We start from the raw sequence: 24,407 nt of genomic DNA, 5'->3' as shown, positions 1-24,407 counted from the left end.
GTTGGCGTTCTTAAATCAACATGCTGCTCCGCGATGCACCGTTAGGAAGCGCTCTCTCTCCTGTACAATGCTGTCGGATCCAAATGTCATTTCCTTTTTATCAGCAACCAATCGTGAAAGTAAAAGGGCTGAATGCGCAATCTCATTGGCTGATGATAAATCTTTAAAGCCCGTTTTCTCAAAATGACTTTTCTCTCCGAAATCTCCACTTCAGCAGCACTGATATACATCACACTTCCCAGTCTTGTACCTAGTTATAATTATGAAGACATTTACAGAGGGATTTGTAAATATATTATACCTAGCCTGATTTATATAACATTTTATTCCAAAAAACATGGCGAAAATATTTTTTTTAAGGCTATTGACAGTATTTTCTGATTTACAGGATAACAAAAGTAGATATCCATAAATCCCTCTGTAATTTTTTCCTCATCTAATATGTGAACACAATGACATTTTTTTTTAACCTGGCTTCATCCAATACTCAGATTTCGTTTTTTTAAATATATGCAAATTAGCGCATATTTAATTAGATATTGCCAAATTTGCATATTTAAACATTAAATTACAGAAAACTTGTAATACATTTTTTTCTCATCTTAATGTAGGTAATCAACTGGGAAAGTTTCATGGTGATATCTGCTAGTTAAAAATGTTACCCTATTCACCTGTAGTGTCTCGCCTTAAAGCCAAAAAAACGAATGTGTGTTAACCCCCGAAACACCTCATTGCTGCTCACAGCAAGACGTCTCACCTCACTCTCAGGGTCGAGGAAGGACCAGCCGCCCTGCTCGAAGAAGCCCTCGGGGTCGTCCACTATAGTCTTCATGATCTTGGTCCAGTTCAGAGACTGGACGCCCTCGGTGTACTTGATATCACATGAGCTGCACACACACATTCACTGTTAGCATTAGCCATTTATCAATACATTTTTTTAGATGGCAGATGCCGAAATATATTGGCTGATATGTTTAATTTAAAGGTGCATTGTGTAATATTTAGGATGCTCTGTTGACAGAAATGCAATATCATAAACATAACTGTGTTTTCAGTGGTGTATAAAGACCTTACTTAATGAAGCGTTATGTGTTTATTAGCTTAGAATGAGGCATTTCTCTCTACACACACCGCGGGTCCGCTTACATCCACGTTTCTACGGTGGCCCTGAACGGACAAATGCGTTTCGTCACTATGTTGTTCTTCGTGTAAAGAAGCTACAGCTAAAGTCAGCGAATAAAACACCGACACAATGATGAACAGGTGACAATAATATTCACAATAATATTGTTTTACTGAATAATTAAGTAAACCTAATTTCTTAATCTTTGTAAAGAAACCTCATTGTTTAACCGGCTACTCTCTCAGACGACGACATCACTTCCTGTCGGCCAAAGTAACTTCTGTTGGGCGCGATTCACAACCTCACCACTAGATGCCACTAAAAATCACACAGTGCACCTTTAAAGATAGTAGATGACATGAAAACAACTGTTGCAGATAAACGTATTTATTTTACATGCACATCCAGTGAAAGTCTTACTTGAGCCACTCTTTGATGGGATCCAGAGAGTTGACGGGCACGGCGTTGATCATGGTGACTTTCTTGTTGTAGTCTTTATAAACGATGACCACGTCGAAGTTCTTGAGGTGGAACTGGACTCGCTCGAAGTGAACCAGCTCAACCTCGTCGAGCGTCACCACGAACGGAGGCTGCGAGAGAGAGAGTCGGGGTGTGAGAACGGGTGTGTGTGTGTGTGTGTGTGTGTGTGAGAGTGACTGTGTGTAGGTTAGGGGTGGAACGGACCTGCTTACCCCACTTTGTTATTTAGTATTCATATTTGTTACACATTTTATTACTGACTGTTCACTTGTTTTGAATAATGCTTGAAGTTTATCAGTGAGGCTAGCAGTTCTTGATGTAGCATCAAAGAACTTCAAGTGAGCTTTAAGTAATAAATGAAAAGCAAAGTTACACCCCCCCCCCCCATATACATACAGTACAGGACAAATGTTTGGAAACATTACTATTTTTATTGTTTTTGAAAGAAGTTTCTTCTGCTCATCAAGCCTGCATTTATTTGATCAAAAATACAGTTTTTTTTTTTTTATATATTGTGATATATTATTACAATTTAAAATAATTGGTTTTCAATTTATTATACTTTAAATTATCATTTATTTCTGTGATGCAAAGCTGAATTTTCAGGATCATTACTCCAGTCTATCACATGATCCTTTAGAAATCACTCTAATATGATGTTTCTTTATCAAAGTTGGAAACAGTTCTGCTGCTTAATATTCTTTCATAACCTGTGATACTTTTTTAGGATACTTTGATGAATCAAAAGTAAAAAAATAAAAATAAAAAAAAAGCAGCAAATGTTTTAAAAATAGAAATCTTCTGTAACAGCGATATACACCACTGGGCAGTCATTTGGGGTCAGTCTTTTTTTTTTTTTTTTTATTATTTTGAAATAAATCAATACTTTTATTCAGCAAGGATGTGTTAAATTGATAAAAAGTGATAGTAAAGAAGATTTATATTATTAGAATAAATGCAGTTCTTTTTAAAGGGATACTCCACTTTTTTTGGAAATAGGCTCATTTTACAACTCCCCCAGAGTTAAACAGCTGAGTTTTACCGTTTTCGAATCCATTCAGCCGAGTATATATTTTTCCTACTATGGAAGTCAATGAGACCAGAAACTGTCTGGTTACTGATATTCTTCTGAATATCAGAAACTCGGCTGAATGGATTCGAAAACGGTAAAACTCTGGGGGAGTTGTAAACAGGGTTCCTGCAGGTTTCAGTTAGTCAAATTTAAGACCTTTTTAAGACATTTTAAGACCATAAAGATTGAAATTTAAGACCTACAAATTTTTTTTTTGCATTGCCAAAAAAATATTCAAATCAAAGAATTCATTTTATTTCAATGAATTCAGTAATTGAAAAGGCATTAACTTAATTTACAGATAAAGCAATCACATTAGTAACCTTCCAGACCCAACAACGCGTGTCAGAGAAAAGAACAGAATCAGATATCATTTTTTTATAGAAAATTGTACTTTGCATATTATAGGCCTACTGTAAAAAACACATGATTAGTTGATTTTAGTTGATCATAACTAGAGATGAAATGGCATGAACATTTCATTTAATTATTATAGTGCCAAAAATTACCACTGTTATCACAGAATCCTGTTCAAAAAGTGCTAATACTACACAATGAAATCAATTCACCAAGTTTTATGTCGAAAAACAGCAAATAACAAATAAAATTAGCATCAATACACACTAACATAAAAATTAAAATAATACGATTAAAAATGATAGCCAGATTTTAAAAGTGTCTTGCAACATGTGATATACTAACATGTACAAGTTCAAATAAAGTTGACAAAAAAGGTTTTTATAAAAAGATAAACCTCACATATTTCAGACTTAATTTATCTTTTTTGACTCATTCTTTTTATAAAAAATGATTTACTGACATTTACAATAACGTTCAGCTTATCTTTTATTATTAATAGTAAAATTCGGTTTGATTTTCCCGTGGCGTCTGTCGTTGCTATGCAACCATGCCCTGCTCTCCACAATGACAAAAAAGTTTTAGTGGCTAATGGATTTCCACCGCCGAGAAACGCTTGCTGTAGCTCTGTTACAAGATTTATTTACGGAGAAGAGAAAAACACCCGTAGTGTTTGGGTGCACCCGCATCCTTCATGTCTTTTTTCATGTACCTGCCCTGGAAAAAACGAACGCGTCGCTTCAGTTATTATAAGCGCGCTTACCGGCGCCGTCCGCGCGCCTACATTTGAATGAACTTGAGCGCTTGAAAGACGCGGGATATGTGAACTGCCTCTTGGCGAGCGACTTCGATACTTTTTTGCTACTTTGTAATAACTTTCTGCGGCCAGCGTTTCTGGAAATGAACGAGGGCAAAATCTTTTTTAAGACCTGACTAAATTACATTTAAGACCGCGGATGAAAATCTGGCTGTTTTTAAGACGTTTTAAGGCCTTAAATTTAAAGTTCAGAATTTAAGACTTTAAGACTTTAAGACCCCGTGGGAACCCTGGTAAAATGAGCCTATTTCCAAAAAAAGTGGAGTATCCCTTTAACCTTTTATTCATCAAATATATTAGGCAGCAGAACTCATAATAAATCAGAATATTAGAATGATTTCTAAAGGATCATGTGATAGACTGGATGTCACATGTGACACTGAAGACTGGAGTAATGATGCTGAAAACTCAGCTTTGTATCACAGGAATAAATTATTTTTTAAAGTATATTCAAATAGAAAACTATTATTTTAAGTTGTAATAATATTTCACAATATTACTGTTTTTTGATCAAATAAACGCAGCCTTGATAAGCATTAGAGCCTTCTTTCAAAAATATTTAAAAAAAATTATGTTTCCAAACCTGTACTCAGATAGAGATATATATATATATATATGATCCGATCCGAGGCTCAAAAAACGCAAATGATCCGAACTGTGAATCGTGTGGTCCGCTCCAGCACTAGTATGGGTCGTGTGGCGCGACACTCACCCACTCGGTGACGTTGCAGAGCGAGCTGGACGTGGGCTGCAGTAAACAGGTGCTCCTGTAGGGGGCGCCCTGGAACCTGCAACAGTGGAGAATAACGGCTTACAGAGCGCTCAAACCAGGAGAAATCTGGGACAAAGCCACAGGGTATCATTCACTAATAATTACATAGATCATGCGTATTGATATGCACGGGAAAATATCTCACGAGAACGTTCTACTGCATGTACGTGTGCACAGGAGTTTGTTCTTAAACTTGATCCAATGTTAAAAACCATCTCTATAGAAGGGCTTTTTGCAGAAACCTGTCACTCAACAAACACTGCTTTCATTTGCTTAACGCTTGCATTCTCTCTCAAAAGTTTTGCGTTCCCGTGGCAAATTTTGCACGAAACTTGTTAAAACTTCAGTTAACTTAAACTTCTGCAAGTTTTGCGTTATCCTGATAAACTACATTAAGTTCAGCAAAAAAAAAAAAACCTAATTTGTTAACCCCCAAAAAACTCTTGTGCATTAAGCCAAACAACAGTTTGTGTTAACCCCAAAAAACGTATTTGTGTTGACCCTCAAAAAACCTCATTGCTGTAACCCCCAAAAAACATTTTGCGTTAAACAAAAAAAAAAAAAAAAAAAAAAAAAAAATATATATATATATATATATATATATATTTATTAAGTTAAGCCAAAATAAATGTTTTAAAGTTAAGCCAAAAAACCTAGTTTGCATTAACCCCCCCAAAAAATTTGTTTTTGCGTTAACTCAAAATACTTAGCATTCCCCCAAGAGTTGATTCATAAAACTTTTGCGATAACTCTTTGTTCGTTCACAAGTTTTGCATTTCCCCAAGAAACATTGCATTTGTGTTTAAGTGAATGTGACCCATTGTTTTGATTGAAATCGTATCTGAGTATGGGAACACTCAAGCATGTTTGATGCGGTTACAGCTTTATGTCATCTTCAGCTCACTCACCCGAGATCTCTGAACGGAACCTCAAACTCCAGCTCCTCCTTGGTGAGAGACTCCACCTTCTCGATGAAGTTCTTGAAGGCGGATTTGAGTTTGTGTCTCATCTCTCGCTCCATCTGTTCTGCGTAGAGGTCGTCGCGGTCGTGCATGTGCTGGTGTTTGCCCAGGTCTGTCGTGATCTCGCCCACCTCTGTGTAGAACTGCACGTCTGTGTGGCGCTTCTTACCGAACATGATGGCGTTCTGCGACACACACAAAACTAAGTTAAATTCAGCCAATGTACTGAGAAACAGGAGGAAAAAGAATACAGAAAATATAAAAAAATTTACAAATATTAAAGAAAACAAAGAATTCAAAATACATAAAAAAAAAAAAATACATAAAATATAAAGAATTATTAAAAATACAGAAAATATAAAAAAGAATTCAAAATATTACAGAAAAAAAAGTAAGAAATAATTAAATTAAATATAAACAAATGTAAAAAATATAAGAAATAATTAAATACCAAAAAAATTAAAATACATAAAATATAAATAAATAATATAAACAATTAGAAATACAGAAAATATAAGAAATTATAAAAAATACAGAAAATATAAAAAAATAATAAAAAAAAAATACAGAAAATAAAAATAATAATTAAAAAATACAGAAAATACAAAAAAGAATTCAAAATATTACAGAAAATATAAATAATTAAAAAGAATACAGAAAATATAAAAAAAAAAAATTAAACATGAATAAAAACTACAATAGTACATCAATGCTAGTAAAACGACCCACCTTCAGATGGAAGTGCAGCACAATGATCATCTCGCCGTCGCAGGGCTGGAATACGGCGTGTTTGATGTTGTTGTAAAGGATGTCGACTTTATCTCCGCGTACTGACGTGAAGCGGAAACCTGGAGACGCCAAGACAGTCAGTCTTTTGAAATTGATGAACTTTATTTCATAGAGATTTATTGAATAGTTTGTTAGGAGACAATTATTGCAATTAAGTAATAAGACGGACTGACAAATGAAAAAATTTATCCAAAAAAATATAAGTTGGAAAGTTTTTTTTTTTTATCACTTTGAGTGTGAACCATCTTTTTAAGGCTGAACTATTTGGGATTTTTTACAGTTGTACTTTAAAATAAAATTATTTTTGTTAAATACTCAATTTCTTGGTTGTACTCAAGAACGAATAACTTTTTGCCCCACTGTTTTTGACAAATTTAGTATAAATTAAATTATAAATTGTGACTTATTAAATAAAATGCTAAATTAAATTAAATATATATTGTAATATTGTAACTGCTGTACTGTAAAATAAGAAATTAATAAAAAAAAGCATGTTATAGTACAACTGTAAAATTACAATACTAATACTCACATCTTAAATTCCTCATTTTCAATTGTGAAAATCAGACTTTTATTTTGACGGGTTGGATGTATGAAACTGACAATCACAACAAACCATATAGATTTTATTGCGATATATGGTGCCGCTCTAATACAATCGAATATCAGCATTATCAGTTGTTAAAAACCCACATTAAAAGGGATAATTCAGCCAAATATTTAAATTAGCCCATGATTTACTCTCCCTCAAACCATCCTAGGTGTATCTGACACTCTTCTTTCAGACGAATACAATCAGAGTTATATTAAAATATGTCCTGGCTCTTCCAAGCTTTATTATGGCAGTGAATGGCTGAATATATAAGTGCATCTATCCATGATAAAAATGCATCTATCATCATAAAAGTGCATCTATCCATGATAAGTGCATCTATCCATCATAAAAGTGCATCTATACATCATAAAAGTGCATCTATCCATCATAAAAGTGCATCTATCCATGATAAAAGTGCATCTATCCGTCATAAAAGTGCATCTGTCCATCATAAAAGTGCACCTATCCATCATAAAAGTGCACCTATCCATGATAAAAGTGCCCATCATAAAAGTGCACCTATCCATCATAAAAGTGCACCTATCCATGATAAAAGTGCATCTATCCATCATAAAAGTGCATCTATCCGTCATAAAAGTGCATCTATACATCATAAAAGTGCATCTATCCATCATAAAAGTGCATCTATCCGTCATAAAAGTACATCTATCCGTCATAAAAGTGCATCTATACATCATAAAAGTGCATCTATCCATGATAAAAATGCATCTATCATCATAAAAGTGCATCTATCCATGATAAAAGTGACATTATAAAGCTTGGAAGAGCCAGGACATTTATTAATATAACTCTGATTGTATTCGTCTGAAAGAATAATGTCATATACACAGAGGAATGCGTGAGGGCGAGTAAATCATGGGTTCTGGGTGAGGTATCCCTTTAACGGAGCACTGAAGCCGATCCCCCTCACCATTGGTGTGCGCCTCGAGCGAGCCCTGCATCCTCTTCTGGGCGATGTTGGGTCTGATGTAGAGGTCTTTGAGTTTGGGGTTGCTGCGGTTGAGGTTGATGACGAGCGAGTCCTGCTTGACGATGCCCTCCTTCTCCTTCTCCTCCGCCTCGCGGGTCTTGTAGCGCTTCTGCACCTCCTTGATGATGCGGAAGGCGTTCTGCAGGTTTGTGGAGGGAACCGAGTGATCGCCCGGGGATTTCAGGTTAGACGCGCGGTACGTGCTAAAAGAGGACAAGAACCGCGAGTTAGAGTTCTGCTTGTTAACAGCAGGCGTTCATCAATGTCAAGTCATCATTTATATGGCGCTTTTAACAATATAGATTGTTTCAAAGCAGCTTTACAGAGATAATAGGAGATTACAGTAACAGAGATTGTTTAGGCTTTACAGCAGCTCTAGAATAAAGTTATTGTCCAGATAAAGTTAGTTTTGATTGATTCACTTCCGTTGCAAAGATCATTATTAACTTAGGGGCCGCTAACACACACCGTTCTCACAGAAAACCCTTAACGCGCTCCGGCCGCTCACTCACACAACAACAGTGTTTGGGGCTCGAGAACAAGGTGCCGGCGTTGAATAATTTTTGGGAAAAAAAAACGTATCAATGATTCAAGTTATCAAGTTTAAACCTAAATCCTTTCCCTGATTTGGTGTTCTGGGTCAGAAATGACCCGCGTTTTAAATTGTTTGTAAATCTCTCATTATGCTGTATTATCAGAATATATTGGATTTAAACTTGCTTGTTTTCTTCTAATTAGCACAGGTTTTGTATTTATTTTTGGAACTAATTGATCGTAGGATTAATCGTTTCATGCAAAAGTGAAACCCAGAAGTCCCCCAGTGGTGAAAATCCAGTTTTTAATATGCTTTAAAGTAACAACATGTAGTTTTTCAACCTTCATAATATATTTCCAAGACCCTTGTGATGGTACATCGACTTACAATAGGTTGAATGAGACGTCTGCCAGAGCCTGACGGGGTCTGTATCGCTTTTACTGCCACTATGTAACTTCGGGGTGCGGGTAGTAACCAGAGCTCAAAAAGAACTACAAAATTCGACTGCTTTACGGCATACGTCACTTCGCCCACCAATTCGGCCGTGACAGGCCAATCAGCGCGTTTGTTTTCGTGCGTCTGTTTTCGTCATGGCTGAAGCAGCAGCGAAACGTAAGAAGTCCAAGGTTTTGTCGGAGTAGAGTCGGAAGAGGAAAAGGGAGAGTAATAAACTGAAAGGCAGGACGAGGATCAATATTGGTCGAGCGTTTGCTCGCTGGCGTGAGCTTATCGTCAGACCGATGCTGACTTGGCCGTCATGCTGTTGAACTTGTAAGTAAATTGCTTGCATACTATCTTTAGTTTTTCTAATCTGTTGTCTGCCTGGCTACGTTACGGAAACTATCTGGACCTCCATTTATCTTCATGAATCAGTTAGTAGATGAGCTAATTATCAATCTGGTAGCTAGTAAACACTAACATGCTAGTTTTAGATGGTTAGGATGCTATCACTATCATTCTCGTTCAGATTTGAGCATTACAATCGACATGCAAATCGCAAATGTTTGAGTTAAAATGTTTAGTCTACTAAACATGTATAAATTATGAAAGGAGGAAGATTAATAATATTATCATTGCCCATATGAAAAAAACCTGCATGCTTATACAGTAACAGCCCGTTCTCAACCCAAGTCGTCATATACTGACGCTTTCAAAATTTCTTCAATATCTGACGCACAAAGCACCCTTTAGCGTCCATATGAGACGCATAACCCTACCACAGACCTAAACCTACCCATAACCGAAGCGTCTCATATTGACGCTAAGGGTGCTTTGTGCATCGGATATTGAAGAATGTTTGAAAGTGACGATTTGGGGATGAGAATGCGTTGACAGTAACCGTAAATCATTTTACGACAGCGGTAATGGACAATTCCGCTTCCAACCTGTAGGGCGACCGCAGAGGAAAAGTTCCATGTTGTTGCTTTAACACTAATCATGTGTAAATTCAAAAGTCAACACCATTGCTGAGTAAATATATAGTGTTTCTGACGTCACAAACTACCTCGTAACCAATCAGATCAACGTGTGATCGTCAACCAGTGGATCTCTGAGCTGAGTGAGTGAGTGGAGGCGGGGCTCATTTGCATATTCATAGATCCGCACATACTAAATGAGGCAAGGGTGTCGAGTTACATTCAAGATATTTTTTCAAGAAAAAAAAAAACGTTTAAATGTGTCATTTTGGTGATTAAAGATGAGTTTTAAGGGAGAAAATTGACTACAGGGGGACTTTAAAAGATTGAGCAATTTATACACATTGTGTTTCATGAACCAGGACTAACGATGGACTTCAACATCATGAAATCTCTTACATCTCTTTGACAAACGTGGCCTCTGGGTTTGGGAAGATGTTGCCCTCGTGACGCCCCAGCGAACTGCCCGGCACGAAGAAGTTTATCCTCAGATAGGTGTAGTCTCCTTCCACTGACATACTGATGTTCTGCACACACACACACACACACACACACACACACACGAGAGACAGACTCAGATGAGGCCAAAACACGGGCCAGACTCAATCTTCTTAAGCAAAAACATTTCAGATAAAGCAGTTAATATTGTTATTTCATATATCGGTAACTTTACAATGAGGTTCATTAGCTAACATTAGTTAATGTATTAACTAACATGAACTGACAATGACCAATACATTTGTTACAGTATAAGTTAATCTTTGTTAATATTAGTTAACATAAAATATAATACAGCTGTTCATTGTTTGTGCATTAATGTTAACTAATACAACCTTTGATTTTAATAACGTATTAGTAAATGTTGAAATTAATATTAACGAAGATTAATAAATGCTGAAGTATAGTTCATTCTTAGTTCATGTTAGCTAAGGTAGTTAAATAATGCACCTTATTGTAAAGCGTTACCAATACATCATCATATATTCTTAGGAGTATTTGGTGAATCTGGCTCCAGATTGTCAGATATACACGAGAGGTTACCTTGATGGTGGCGATGTGAAAAGGTGTAGCGATGCCAAACACGGGCATGATGACCGTCTCGTACTTCTTATCGATGAAGATCTTCATGTCTCTGATGTCCTTCTCCCGGGGCATCTGGGAAACGTTCTTATACGACACATTGGACTTTCTGGCTCTGAAGGGGAACATTAGGAGAGAAGAGCGTTTACTATCGATGCTGGTTGTATTGAAGTTCACCACATGACACACAGATTCAACATTATAACAGAACACTTTATATAAAATTCAACTTAGAAAAAAAAAAGAGGTATATTTACAATTGCCTAATATTATTTAAACCCTCATCCTTCCCATCTTTTTTTTTTTTTAAAGTAACTTTTTTGTTTAGTTGTGTGGTTTAAATTTAAAAAGAAACAAATCCTTCACTCGGGTCATCCTGACCCCCTTAGGAATGAATGGAAAGTGAGGAATGCTTCAGTACACATTGAAAATTAAAAACCAAAAAATTATTTTCTAATGTCTACATGTGTATCTGATGCATACTGAAGCGAACTGACTTTAGGACCCAGAGGAACAGCTCGTTTGCTCCATATAGAGCTATAAGCCCATCTAGAGTCATGAAATATCATCTTATATTATTATTTTTCCACAACGGCAAAGACTCCCAATGTAAGATATTTTGAGCTGAATTAAAAGGTTTATGCATGAAATTGTGAGTTATTTTGAATTTAACCCTTTAGGCGCCAGAGGTTTTTTCCTAAAACGTTCGATTTTGACATCTTAATTTCAAAAGGCTATATATTAAAAGTGATAAAAGATAGAGACTTTCTGTAAATTAGAGAAATATTAAGGATGACCCAAAGTTTATGTAGGAATTACATTTTCCCATCTAATTTGCATATCATGACGTCATATAGTGGCGGCCATCTTGGATTATAGAATTTTCATGAAAAGACACATGTTTAAAAGATAAAATGCAGCACTTCTTTCCCCCAAAAATGTCCCTCACCTTCTGTATGCTATATTGCACAATACTGAATGCTCAGGTAAATAGTAAGTAGTGAACAAACTGTGTAAATCATTACTAATAATAGAAACAAACTGAATGCATGTAGCGATTGGCCTTTTGCTGTAGAGATTTTCCATTTACTACATACAGTAGGCACTCTGATTCCATGTATGGTGCACATATTATTCATATGACACACAAACACAAGTAGACAAGACCTGTTTAGTTCAAAAGCTCACTCGCCATGGCATGCCACAGATCATGAGTGAGATGACGAGACAAGACGAGAGACAATGTTAGTTTTTTTTGTGTGTGTGTGTTTTTTTTTTTTTTTTGGTTGTTGTTTTTTTTAGCTGACATAGACGCACACATCATAAGGACATGAACACACAAAAAAGAACACATATTGTACACTAAAATGGTCAGGGAAATAGATAGTAAATCAACAGTGTAAATCATTACTAATAAATGGCAGACAAAAAAAAAGAAGAAGAATTTATGTTGCAGAGCTTTTGCTGTAGAGATAATGACTCCCTATCCATCCAGGTGACATTTCTTGTAGTGTTCCATGGTGTGGTCTTGCGATAGACTAATAGCCCCTCTGCTCCGTGTCACACCGCCTCTTCTCCTGCTACGAGCAGCGCGGGCGCGGCCAGATCTGTCTCGCGCGCGCGCCGAGTGTGCACAGCTCGGACTACTGTCTTTGTCATTGCGACTCCCCACCCTGCCTCCACGTTGCCCCCTAACTGTCCTATGAATACTTCGACCTCGTCTAACATACCCAGTGGCATTAGACAAAGCCTCCACCACAATACTGTCGCCGCGATTGCGGAGAGGCACGCGGTCACCATGGCGAGCGCGGTAAACATCTCCCGCCTCGTTCCCCACAACACTAACACGCCTGCTAACTTCGCAATGAACACTCCGACCCCGGGAAACATTGTTCCCACCACTGACATTGGGCAAAGGACCATATATATTGGGCAAAGGATTCACCGTTTGTGCTTGGTGTAGGGCTATACTTTCACTTTCAGAATCACCGTCATTTTCTGAAGGCAGATAACGTTATTCCCCTTCAGAATCAGGGTCCGCGAATAGAACACCCAACACTTCATTGCGGGTAAGCTTTATTGATGCCATTAGATGATAATAATAATAATAATCTAATGCAAATACTCGCTGACGTTGACAATATTGATCTAATAAAATGGCTCACTCGCATCACTAGCTCTGCTTTTGTTCGCACTGATTCAACGCGCTCTAGCTCGAAAATTTTGTATAGAAACATGACATTTTTTGAGTCGGGGATGAAGTATGACATGTATGCTAACTAGTGGAGGGGAGGTCGAACGAAATTTGACACCCTGTTTGACAAAATCGGCCGTTTTATTCAGTGCCGCATCTTGTCGAGTAAACTCGACTGTGGCGGCTAGAGGGTTAAGTTGAAAAAAATGTGAGGAATGACTATTTATTTATTATTTATTGATCAAATCTAGTCATTTAAAGGTAAATAAAATAGGAAAAAATGAAATAAAATTGCATTAAAACAAATAGAACAAAATATCAAAATGAAATAAAATAAGCTTCCTGGACAAAAAGAAAAGTATAATTTTAGGGCTCCGGGTCGTTGTGTGTAACAGTGCCGAGGGAAGGATGAAGATTACATGTACTCGTGAGAAAAGTGTGTTTTCTATCTGGTTCTTCTCACAAGTCCTTCAAAGTTTGATATGATAAAAATCATTGACTCATGAAGTTAAAAATTGACCAGACCACAAACAGACAAGTTACTGACATCTTCAATAAATGACCACGAGTTAATTCAGTTCTGACACCCTGTTTACTCAACTTGCTCAAAATTATTAGTTATTTTGAAATTCTTGTGTTTATGTCAGACTAGCGTGACCTGTGTGTGTGTGTGTGTGTGTGTGTGTGTGTGTGTGTGTTGTAAATCTCACTTCTGGATCTGCTGTCCTCCTTTCTGCTCCGTCAGTCGCCGCTTGGCCTCCTCGTTCACCTGATTGGCCAGTTCCTTCTGATGGGCCCGCCTCTTTTCCTCAGCCGTCATCTCATTCTGACCAATCAGACCACAGCGAATGTGAGCGCACACACAACACATGAATATACAGTCACACCAAACATTATTCAGACACCAGATATCATTTTTGTAATTTTTATAATTGTTTCACTAGTGTGATCAGGACACTATAGTTCATTTCTGTGAGTGAGGAGAGCAAAATGAAGTAAACTGTGACATATTATACCCAAATATTCTTCACACAGAGACTACCAGTGACATAACCTAACCCTAACCCTACCAGTGACATAACCTAACCCTACCAGTGACATAACCTAACCCTACCAGTGACATAACCTAACCCTAACCCTACCAGTGACATAACTTAACCCTAACCCTACCAGTGACATTTGGGACCAGAAATGATTGGGACACTTTGAGCTGATCATGTTTTGCTGAAGTGTGTTTTGTCTTTAATTGCTAATGAAGCATTGCTTGGTGATTGGTTGAGCTAAACTGGTATTATCTAATTGTGTAGTTAAATTTAACAGCTGACAGATATTCAACATAATTCATGTGTGAGACAGTCTAACAGAAGGACGGACAAAACCAGTCAGATATCAACTGAGTTCTGCTCATATTTTAGTACCAGTTTCTAAACTATAGCGAATAAACTGATGATGTGAGGAATGTTGAAGGAGTCTGAATACATGATGGTTATGATTAATAAACAGAAGTAAATACCCTGGTTCTGTCGGTCAGCAGGGCGGCGCCACGAGCTCCTTTTCCCAGCAGCTCATCTGCATTATTATCCTCTTCCTCATCGTCATCTTCGTCATCGTTCTAGAAATGCACACAGAAAACACTTACTCAGCCCTCTGAAGCCGTTTCAGTACGAAGTTGCCAATTAGACTTTGAATACGGCATAAAATAACTTGGTGTTTCCATCCAACATTTTTTTTTAAATCGCAAAATTTGGTCCCACTTTATATTAAGTGGCTTTAAGCATCGGAAAATAAGTACAATGTATTGAATTTTAATTTACTTTGAAAGAATGTGAGGAATGTGATTAAATTACTATTTCTTTATTATTTACTGATCAAATCTAGTCATTTAAAAGGTAAATAAAATAAAACTAAAGAATTGCATTAAAAAAAATATCATCAAAATGAAATAAAATAAACTTTCTGGACAAAAAAATAAACAAATGAAGTATAATTTAAGGTCTTCGGGTCGTTGTGTGTAACAGTGCGAGGGAGGGATGAAGATTACATGTGTGTTTTCTATCTGGTTCCTTCAAAGTTTGATATAACAATCATCGTCTCATGAAGCGTCTCATTTTCAAAATACAAGTACAATGTAAAAACATGTACACAATAACTCCACTGTATCAAATTATTCATTTCAATGTTAGTACATAAAGCCTCTTAATATAAAGTGGGACCCAAAATGTGAATAAAAATGGATGGAAGAATATTGAACAAATCGCAGTCAATCGAGTGAGATTTAGTGCTTAACATGCTGGGATTATGGCGTTCTCAACCTGAAACGAACACGCAGGAGACGGACGTTACCTTGAGGAAAATCCCAACGTTTTTAATCTTCTTCTTCACCGGGGTGAGGACGGTGGCTTGATCCTCCTGCGGACGAACACACGATCACAGGAACGTTTAACAGCGGTTCGCTCACAACGGGTCATTTCGATCCCGGCTAACAATGAGCAGGTGAAGAGCATAACCCACCTCATTGATCTGTATGGAGTCTCCGATGAAGAGGGCGTATTTCTTCTGCTCGTCTTTCTTTCCTTCTTTGTTGATCAAATCAGCAAGTCCCAGACTGACACTGAAAACCATCCCTTCACAAACACACAGGCATCAGTCACCGCAGTAAGAGTGAAGTACAGCACTTCCACATGTGAACAGCTCACGACCCAGCGTCTCGTTCGTAACGTGTGTGTGAGAGACACTTATACACTTATAAACAGGCCGTTGTCAACAGAAGAGAAGTTAAAGGCTTCTGCCCAGAGAGCTAGATGGTTTAATTTATTCATTTTAAGACATTAAGACAATCATTAGTATGGAAATCTACAGGTTACAGGAAAAAGTATTTAAATAATAATATAAATTATTCAATAATATGGATGGATTGGATGAATGAATGATGGATGGATGAACAGACAGAAAGATGAATAGATAGACTGGATGGATAAATGAACGATGGATGGATTTATATGTCCCCATTTATTCAGTTATTGCTCCAGGTTTGCTGTGCTTGTTTTTAGTGCTGCACAATATATATATATATAAAAAATTTCTCAATATAAATACAATAAAATTAATAATTAAATTTTACAGACAAACTGTAGATAATAATCAAAAAACATTTTTAATCAGAAGAATTGCTATTAGAGTTTTTGATACACAAACAAAACTGTACATTTTGAACATTACACACAATAATACACTTGTCAAACAGCATTATGAATCTTAAAAAAAAATGCTAAATTATTACAATTTATTATTAATATTTGTATAATTTATTATTAATTACAGGAACAAAATATTTGTTAATATTTTAATGACAATGCAAAATAGTACGAGTCACAGGAAGCAGAATCTGCTGATCAGCGATACCGATCTATTAGACTTATGTGGAGTTATTATTATTATTATTATTATTATTAATAATAATAGAGATGGATTTTCTATAATCCTACAATCAGGATTTTACAGACATTCATTCAGGGCCAGAATCTTATTTTTGAAGATGGGGGAATCCCTCCTTAAGTGACTCTTGTAGGATTTTTTTATCAATTTGAAAATTAATTAATTTAAAATTTAAATAAAAAAATAAAAAAAGAATAATAAATAAATAAAAATTATATATATATATATATATATATATATATATATATATAAAAATTCTCACCTAAATGTTTAATTTTTGTTATTACAGTAGCTTACACACACACACACAGCACAAGCCTGATTTATAACGGTGAACTGAATTCACAAACAAGACAAGTACACAGTCACTAATCAAATAAGAACAAATAAACAATTTACAAGCAGAAGCACAAATTCATAAAATAGAATAAAGATAAAGCATAAATAACCAGTGCTGTGAGTGTTTCCAGGAAGGTCTAACATGTGTGTTTTAGGGGAAGAAATACTAAAGAAATGTAATATTTCTTCCCTGAATAAATGAAAAACAGATTCATCCTTACAGTTAAGGTTACGAAAGTGAGTCATTCAAGAGCAGTGCGTGTCACTAATGCTAATCAAACGAGCAGGATTATTACAGGCTACTGTCACTTTAAGACCGAATGCACGGATCTAATATACTGATACACAACTACATGCCAACTCATCATAACGGTACTCTTGTACACACGTGTGTGTGTATTAGACTGTTTTAGCGCAGGCTGGTTTGTTGTGCTGTTTGTTTAGCGTGTCTTTAAGCATGAGAACGGTTTATGATCAAACTTCCCAAAGCGACTATCGGCCAACCAATCACAGCAACCCAACAAATACTGTACAATACAGATAACTGGAAGCCTGAAAAGTATTCACACACACACACACACACACACTCACCTCTTTTCAGTTTGAACTGATTTTTTGCGTTCAGCACGAGCGATCCTTCCCTGAACTCAATCCCCATGGCGAACCTGCAGCACACACACGCGTCACACACCGATGCCGTGATCACACGCTTCGCATTGAACATTTACAGTGCCAACACACACACACACACACACACAACACATCCCGAGGGTTCCAGACACAAACCCGAGGTTTTTCGTGAGCTTGCTGACCAGGTCTGGTTTCTCTTTCTTGACGAACTCCAGGACGGTGTTGTAGGCGTCACAGAGCTTCACACCTGATGGACACACACACACACACACACACACAGAGAGATTATAACACTCCTCCTCACACACACACACACACACACACGTATACCGTGTTTTCTGGAGTATTTACGCTACCAGTCACAAGTTTCGGATCGGTAAGATTTTTCATGTTTTTAAAAGAAGTCTCTTCTGCTCACCAAGGCTGCGCTTATGATTAAAATAAATGAATAAATAAATAAAAATAATAATCTTGCTCAATATTAGGACACTTTAAAACAACTTTTCTATTTTTATAAATGTTAAAGTGTAATTTATTCCTGCGATCAAAGCTGAATTTTCAGCATCATTACTCCAGTCTTCAGTGTCACATGATCCTTCAGAAAGCTCTCAGCCAATCAGATTCGAGAAGGATAGTTCCGGTCCTTGATTCTGATTGGTTGAGCTGCGTTCGAAGCCATTGTAAAAATGTCACACACACACACACACACATAAATTTCAATAATTATCCATACTGAGATATATATGTAAAAAAAAAATTTTCAATAAATAAATTAAATATAAACAAATAAAATAGAAATATATTTTTCTAAACATGTAAAGCATGAACTGGTCTCACCGTGCTTCAGCTCTTTCAGGAGCTCCTCCTCCACCTGCAACAGGAAGTTGTAATTGTCCTGCATTTCCTGCGGCGGGTCCACCATGAGCGTGCGCACCAGGTTCGAGCAGTACGACTTGTAGCGGATCCCCATCGCGCACGTGATCGCCCCGAAGTGCATGTGGTTCTTATCGCTGAGGGAGACAGTCACACACACGTTCAGTGACTAGCGCACTAGCGTAGCCAGAGGAGAACTGGGTGTGCCACTATTACTGTCACATTAATGTGTGAAACCCTGTGTGTCACTGGCCTCACAGGACTGACTTACTCATGATGTGCAACTGCACTATTAACCCTTTCATGCGCTTGTCCTTCAGTCCTTCACTTCCAGGTGAACATGCGCTTGTCCTGAAACAGGATCTTGTTTGTGTTGTAAATATGAGGTATTCTAGATCTGCACGATTAATCAGCGACACCGCAGATCTGGCAGAGGCTGAGATCATCTCACGCGCAGTTCATCAGCGAATCACGAGTGATCGTAGTAAATGCTCCATCTGAACACACACACACACCAAACATCCCTCTGAACACCAGAGGGCGTCTCACACACACACACACACACACCATATATCCCTCTGAACACCAGAGGGCGTCTCACACACACACACCATATATCCCTCTGAACACCAGAGGGCGTCTCACACACACACACACACACACACACACCATATATCCCTCTGAACACCAGAGGGCGTCTCACACACACACACACCAAATATCCCTCTGAACACTAGAGGACGTCACACACACACACACACACACCATTCCAGGAAACCCATCGATGTCTCTGAATGAACAGAAGACTGAACCGCTTTGGTTAAACACGACTGCCGTATTCTGTGTGAGAAGCTCATCATCTCACAGGAGGAGCTCAGCCGTCCTTACACACACACACACACACACACACTCCTCACAGGAGGAGCTCAGCCGTCCTTACACACACACACACACACACACACACACACACACACACATCATCTCACAGGAGGAGCTCAGCGGTGTTGCTTTTTCAAATGCTCGTTATAAGCGACTCAAACTCAGAGTGAGCCGTACGTCACTGACACGCTGCACATAAACACTCTCAGCGTGGTGATCTCATCAGCCAAACCGGTTTATGTGCGCTCACATGTAAACGGTTATTAATGTGCAGCGCTAACTCATTCTCTCATCAGTGCTCACTCAGCTGTGACAAATAATCTCAGCCAAGGAAACAACACACATTTACTCAGCCGTAACACACACATTTACTCAGCCGTAACACACACATTTACTCAGCCGTAACACACACATTTACTCAGCCGTAACACACATTTACGCAGCCGTAACACACACATTTACTCAGCCGTAACACACATTTACTCAGCCGTAACACACACATTTACGCAGCCGTAACACACACATTTACTCAGCCGTAACACACACATTTACGCAGCCGTAACACACACATTTACGCAGCCGTAACACACACATTTACGCAGCCGTAACACACACATTTACGCAGCCGTAACACACACATTTACGCAGCCGTAACACACACATTTACGCAGCCGTAACACACACATTTACGCAGCCGTAACACACACATTTACGCAGCCGTAACACACACATTTACGCAGCCGTAACACACACATTTACGCAGCCGTAACACACACATTTACGCAGCCGTAACACACACATTTACGCAGCCGTAACACACACATTTACGCAGCCGTAACACACACATTTACTCAGCCGTAACACACAGGTGTTCGTCTGTGTAATGTCATGTTAGTGGTCCTGCCTCGGGACTACGCATCATAATCAGCATTTGGCTAACTCCGGTACAATGCATGAAATCAAAACATTTATATTACATTAATATCCTTATAATCTTTGGCATAAAAGAAATAGATAAGTTTGACCCATACAATGTTTTGCCACAAATATCCCCGTGAGACATGTGACGGTTTTGTGATCCAGGGTCACATATTTTAACTGGCACCCCTGTGGCTACAGCTATGATTTAGCGTCTAAGCTAGCGTAGCTTCAGAAGAACAGAGGACTGGAGTCTCACCTGACGACGCTGAATTTGAGGCTGTAGTTTCCGCCGCTCTGGATTATGGGAGGGTAACACATCTCCACGGTGGACGGGTCCACGCCGCCCAGGAACTTCCTTTCCTCGATGGCCTTCTCCACCGACTCGGCCAGACGACTGTGCTTCACTTTCTGATCGACACACAAACACAGAGCAAACAGGTTAGCATGCGCGTCAGTACACACACACACATAACCGCTGATATACAGGAGTCAACATTTGAAGAGGACCAAACAAGTTCACCAAAGTTGTGCTAAGACCAGGACGGGTATTGTTCAACATTCATGTATAGGGTCTGACCCAGATGTTGATACTGTATGCTATATGGCTCTTTTAGTGATCGCTTAAGCCGAACAACACAAAACAATCACATTGATGGTGTGTTTGTACAATTAATAATCTATAGTCAAACCATCATGTATTCAGACTCCTTCAACACTCCTCACATCATCAGTTCATTCGCTATAGTTTAGAAACTGGTACTAAAATATGAGCAGAACTCAGTTGATGTTTGACTGGTTTTGTCCGTCCTTCTGTTAGACTGTCTCACACATGAATTATGTTGAATATCTGTCAGCTGTTAAATTTAACTACACAATTAGATAATACCAGTTTAGCTCAACCAATCACCAAGCAATGCTTCATTGTGTTCAGTCTGTGTGTAAAAAGAGCATTAGCAATTAAAGACAAAACACTTCAGCAAAACATGATCAGCTCAAACTCAAAGTGTCCGAATCATTTCTGCTCCCAAATGTCACTGGTAGGGTTAGGTTATGTCACTGGTAGGGTTAGGTTATGTCACTGGTAGGGTTAGGTTATGTCACTGGTAGGGTTAGGGTTAGGTTATGTCACTGGTAGGGTTAGGTTATGTCACTGGTAGGGTTAGGTTATGTCACTGGTAGTCTCTGTATGAAGTGTGTTTGGGTATAATATGTCACAGTTTACTGTATTTTGCTCTCCTCACTCACAGAAATGAACTATAGTGTCCTGATCACACTAGTGAACTATATCACACATGATCTCTGGTGTCTGAATAATGTTTGGTTTGACTGCATAGTGTATCTGCAGAATATTTACAATCAAATTTAAGAACTGCACATATAAAATTAATAATGTATATATCCATACAGAACAAACTTGTGTGAATAAAATATGAAATGAATCATGTTCATCTATCACATCCAACTGTGTTTAAGCAAACCAGAGGAGCTGCAAGCTTACGGTACTCCAGACCTCTGCGCTACACGAGGGATAGTGTGCGTGAACAAACCTCGTCGGCGTCCACGATCTCCATCACTCTCTCCTTGAAGAACTTGGTGAAGACGTCACTGGTGATGGCGGCCGCTTTCTTCATGAGCACCAGCTCTCCGTCCTCCTTCACCGCCATCGTATACGCCACCACTGTGCTGATGTCCACCTGACACGCCAACGCAAGAGCAGTCGACACGTTTCATTTCAGGGATAAACAGACAGGAACATTTCGGCCGATAACTGATAATTCTTTTTATTTAAAAGCCGATAACTGATAATTGTTTTTATTTAAAAGCCGATAACTGATAATTCTTTTTATTTGAAAGCCGATAACTGATAATTCTTTTTATTTAAAAGCCGATAACTGATCATTCTTTTTATTTGAAAGCCGATAACTGATAATTCTTTTTATTTGAAAGCCGATAACTGATAATTCTTTTTATTTGAAAGCCGATAACTGATAATTCTTTTTATTTGAAAGCCGATAACTGATAATTCTTTTTATTTGAAAGCCGATAACTGATAATTCTTTTTATTTGAAAGCCGATAACTGATAATTCTTTTTATTTGAAAGCCGATAACTGATAATTATTTTTATTTGAAAGCCGATAACTGATAATTATTTTTATTTAAATATTTTTTTATTTGAAAGCCGATAACTGATAATTCTTTTTATTTGAAAGCCGATAACTGATCATTCTTTTTATTTGAAAGCCGATAACTGATCATTCTTTTTATTTAAATAATTCTTTATTTGAAAGCCGATAACTGATAATTCTTTTTATTTGAAAGCCGATAACTGATAATTCTTTTTATTTAAAAGCTGATAACTGATAATTATTTTTATTTGAAAGCCGATAACTGATAATTATTTTTATTTAAATATTTTTTTATTTGAAAGCCGATAACTGATAATTATTTTTATTTGAAAGCCGATAACTGATAATTATTTTTATTTAAAAGCCGATAACTGATAATTATTTTTATCTGAAAGCCGATAACTGATAATTCTTTTTATTTAAATAATTCTTTATTTGAAAGCCGATAACTGATAATTATTTTTATTTAAAAGCCGATAACTGATAATTATTTTTATTTGAAAGCCGATAACTGATAATTATTTTTATTTGAAAGCCGATAACTGATAATTATTTTTATTTAAATAATTCTTTTTATTTGAAAGCTGATAACTGATAATTCTTTTTATTTGAAAGCCGATAACTGATAATTATTTTTATTTAAAAGCCGATAACTGATAATTATTTTTATTTAAAAGCCGATAACTGATCATTCTTTATTTTAAAAGCCGATAACTGATAATTCTTTTTATTTGAAAGCCGATAACTGATAATTCTTTTTATTTGAAAGCCGATAACTGATAATTCTTTTTATTTAAATAATTCTTATTTGAAAGCCGATAACTGATAATTCTTTTTATTTGAAAGCCGATAACTGATAATTCTTTATTTTAAAAGCCGATAACTGATCATTCTTTTTATTTAAAAGCCGATAACTGATAATTCTTTTTATTTAAAAGCCGATAACTGATAATTCTTTTTATTTGAAAGCCGATAACTGATAATTCTTTTTATTTAAAAGCCGTTAACTGATAATTCTTTATTTTAAAAGCCGATAACTGATAATTCTTTTTATTTGAAAGCCGATAACTGATAATTCTTTTTATTTAAAAGCCGATAACTGATCATTCTTTTTATTTAAAAGCCGATAACTGATCATTCTTTTTATTTGAAAGCCGATAACTAATAATTATTTTTATTTGAAAGCCGATAACTGATAATTCTTTTTATTTAAAAGCCGTTAACTGATAATTCTTTATTTTAAAAGCCGATAACTGATAATTCTTTTTATTTGAAAGCCGATAACTGATAATTCTTTTTATTTAAAAGCCGATAACTGATCATTCTTTTTATTTGAAAGCCGATAACTGATAATTCTTTTTATTTAAAAGCCGATAACTGATCATTCTTTTTATTTAAAAGCCGATAACTGATCATTCTTTATTTTAAAAGCCGATAACTGATCATTCTTTTTATTTGAAAGCCGATAACTAATAATTATTTTTATTTGAAAGCCGATAACTGATAATTCTTTTTATTTAAAAGCCGTTAACTGATAATTCTTTATTTTAAAAGCCGATAACTGATAATTCTTTTTATTTGAAAGCCGATAACTGATAATTCTTTTTATTTAAAAGCCGATAACTGATCATTCTTTTTATTTAAAAGCCGATAACTGATCATTCTTTATTTTAAAAGCCGATAACTGATCATTCTTTTTATTTGAAAGCCGATAACTAATAATTATTTTTATTTGAAAGCCGATAACTGATAATTCTTTTTATTTGAAAGCCGATAACTGATAATTCTTTTTATTTAAAAGCCGATAACTGATAATTCTTTTTATTTAAAAGCCGATAACTGATCATTCTTTATTTTAAAAGCCGATAACTGATAATTCTTTTTATTTGAAAGCCGATAACTGATAATTCTTTTTATTCAAAAGCCGATAACTGATAATTCTTTTTATTCAAAAGCCGATAACTGATAATTCTTTTTATTCAAAAGCCGATAACTGATAATTCTTTTTATTCAAAAGCCGA

General features: G+C 36.6%; 1 protein-coding gene across 1 annotated transcript in view; it reads right to left on the bottom strand.

Annotated features, from left to right (window-relative positions):
• supt16h (SPT16 homolog, facilitates chromatin remodeling subunit) overlaps window positions 1-24,407 on the bottom strand; it is a 33,918-nt gene that overhangs the window by 5,782 nt on the left and 3,729 nt on the right. The window contains exons 5-21 of the mRNA XM_084404660.1: window positions 21,807-21,953; window positions 20,516-20,667; window positions 18,424-18,596; window positions 17,743-17,833; window positions 17,548-17,621; window positions 15,694-15,806; window positions 15,526-15,591; window positions 14,696-14,794; window positions 13,893-14,008; window positions 10,950-11,103; window positions 10,308-10,435; window positions 7,899-8,161; window positions 6,313-6,431; window positions 5,530-5,768; window positions 4,562-4,637; window positions 1,544-1,713; window positions 758-887 (exon numbers count right to left, since the gene is read on the bottom strand). Of these exons, the coding sequence (XP_084260786.1) occupies window positions 758-887; window positions 1,544-1,713; window positions 4,562-4,637; window positions 5,530-5,768; window positions 6,313-6,431; window positions 7,899-8,161; window positions 10,308-10,435; window positions 10,950-11,103; window positions 13,893-14,008; window positions 14,696-14,794; window positions 15,526-15,591; window positions 15,694-15,806; window positions 17,548-17,621; window positions 17,743-17,833; window positions 18,424-18,596; window positions 20,516-20,667; window positions 21,807-21,953 (2,310 nt within the window). The remainder of the gene's footprint in view (window positions 1-757; window positions 888-1,543; window positions 1,714-4,561; window positions 4,638-5,529; window positions 5,769-6,312; window positions 6,432-7,898; window positions 8,162-10,307; window positions 10,436-10,949; window positions 11,104-13,892; window positions 14,009-14,695; window positions 14,795-15,525; window positions 15,592-15,693; window positions 15,807-17,547; window positions 17,622-17,742; window positions 17,834-18,423; window positions 18,597-20,515; window positions 20,668-21,806; window positions 21,954-24,407) is intronic.

This window comes from Rutilus rutilus, assembly GCF_951802725.1.
Source record: "Rutilus rutilus genome assembly, chromosome: 3".
Classification (NCBI taxonomy): Eukaryota; Metazoa; Chordata; class Actinopteri; order Cypriniformes; family Leuciscidae; genus Rutilus; species Rutilus rutilus.
The sequence above is the reverse complement of the archived record's forward strand: the minus strand, read 5'-3'. Positions and strand labels throughout refer to the sequence as shown.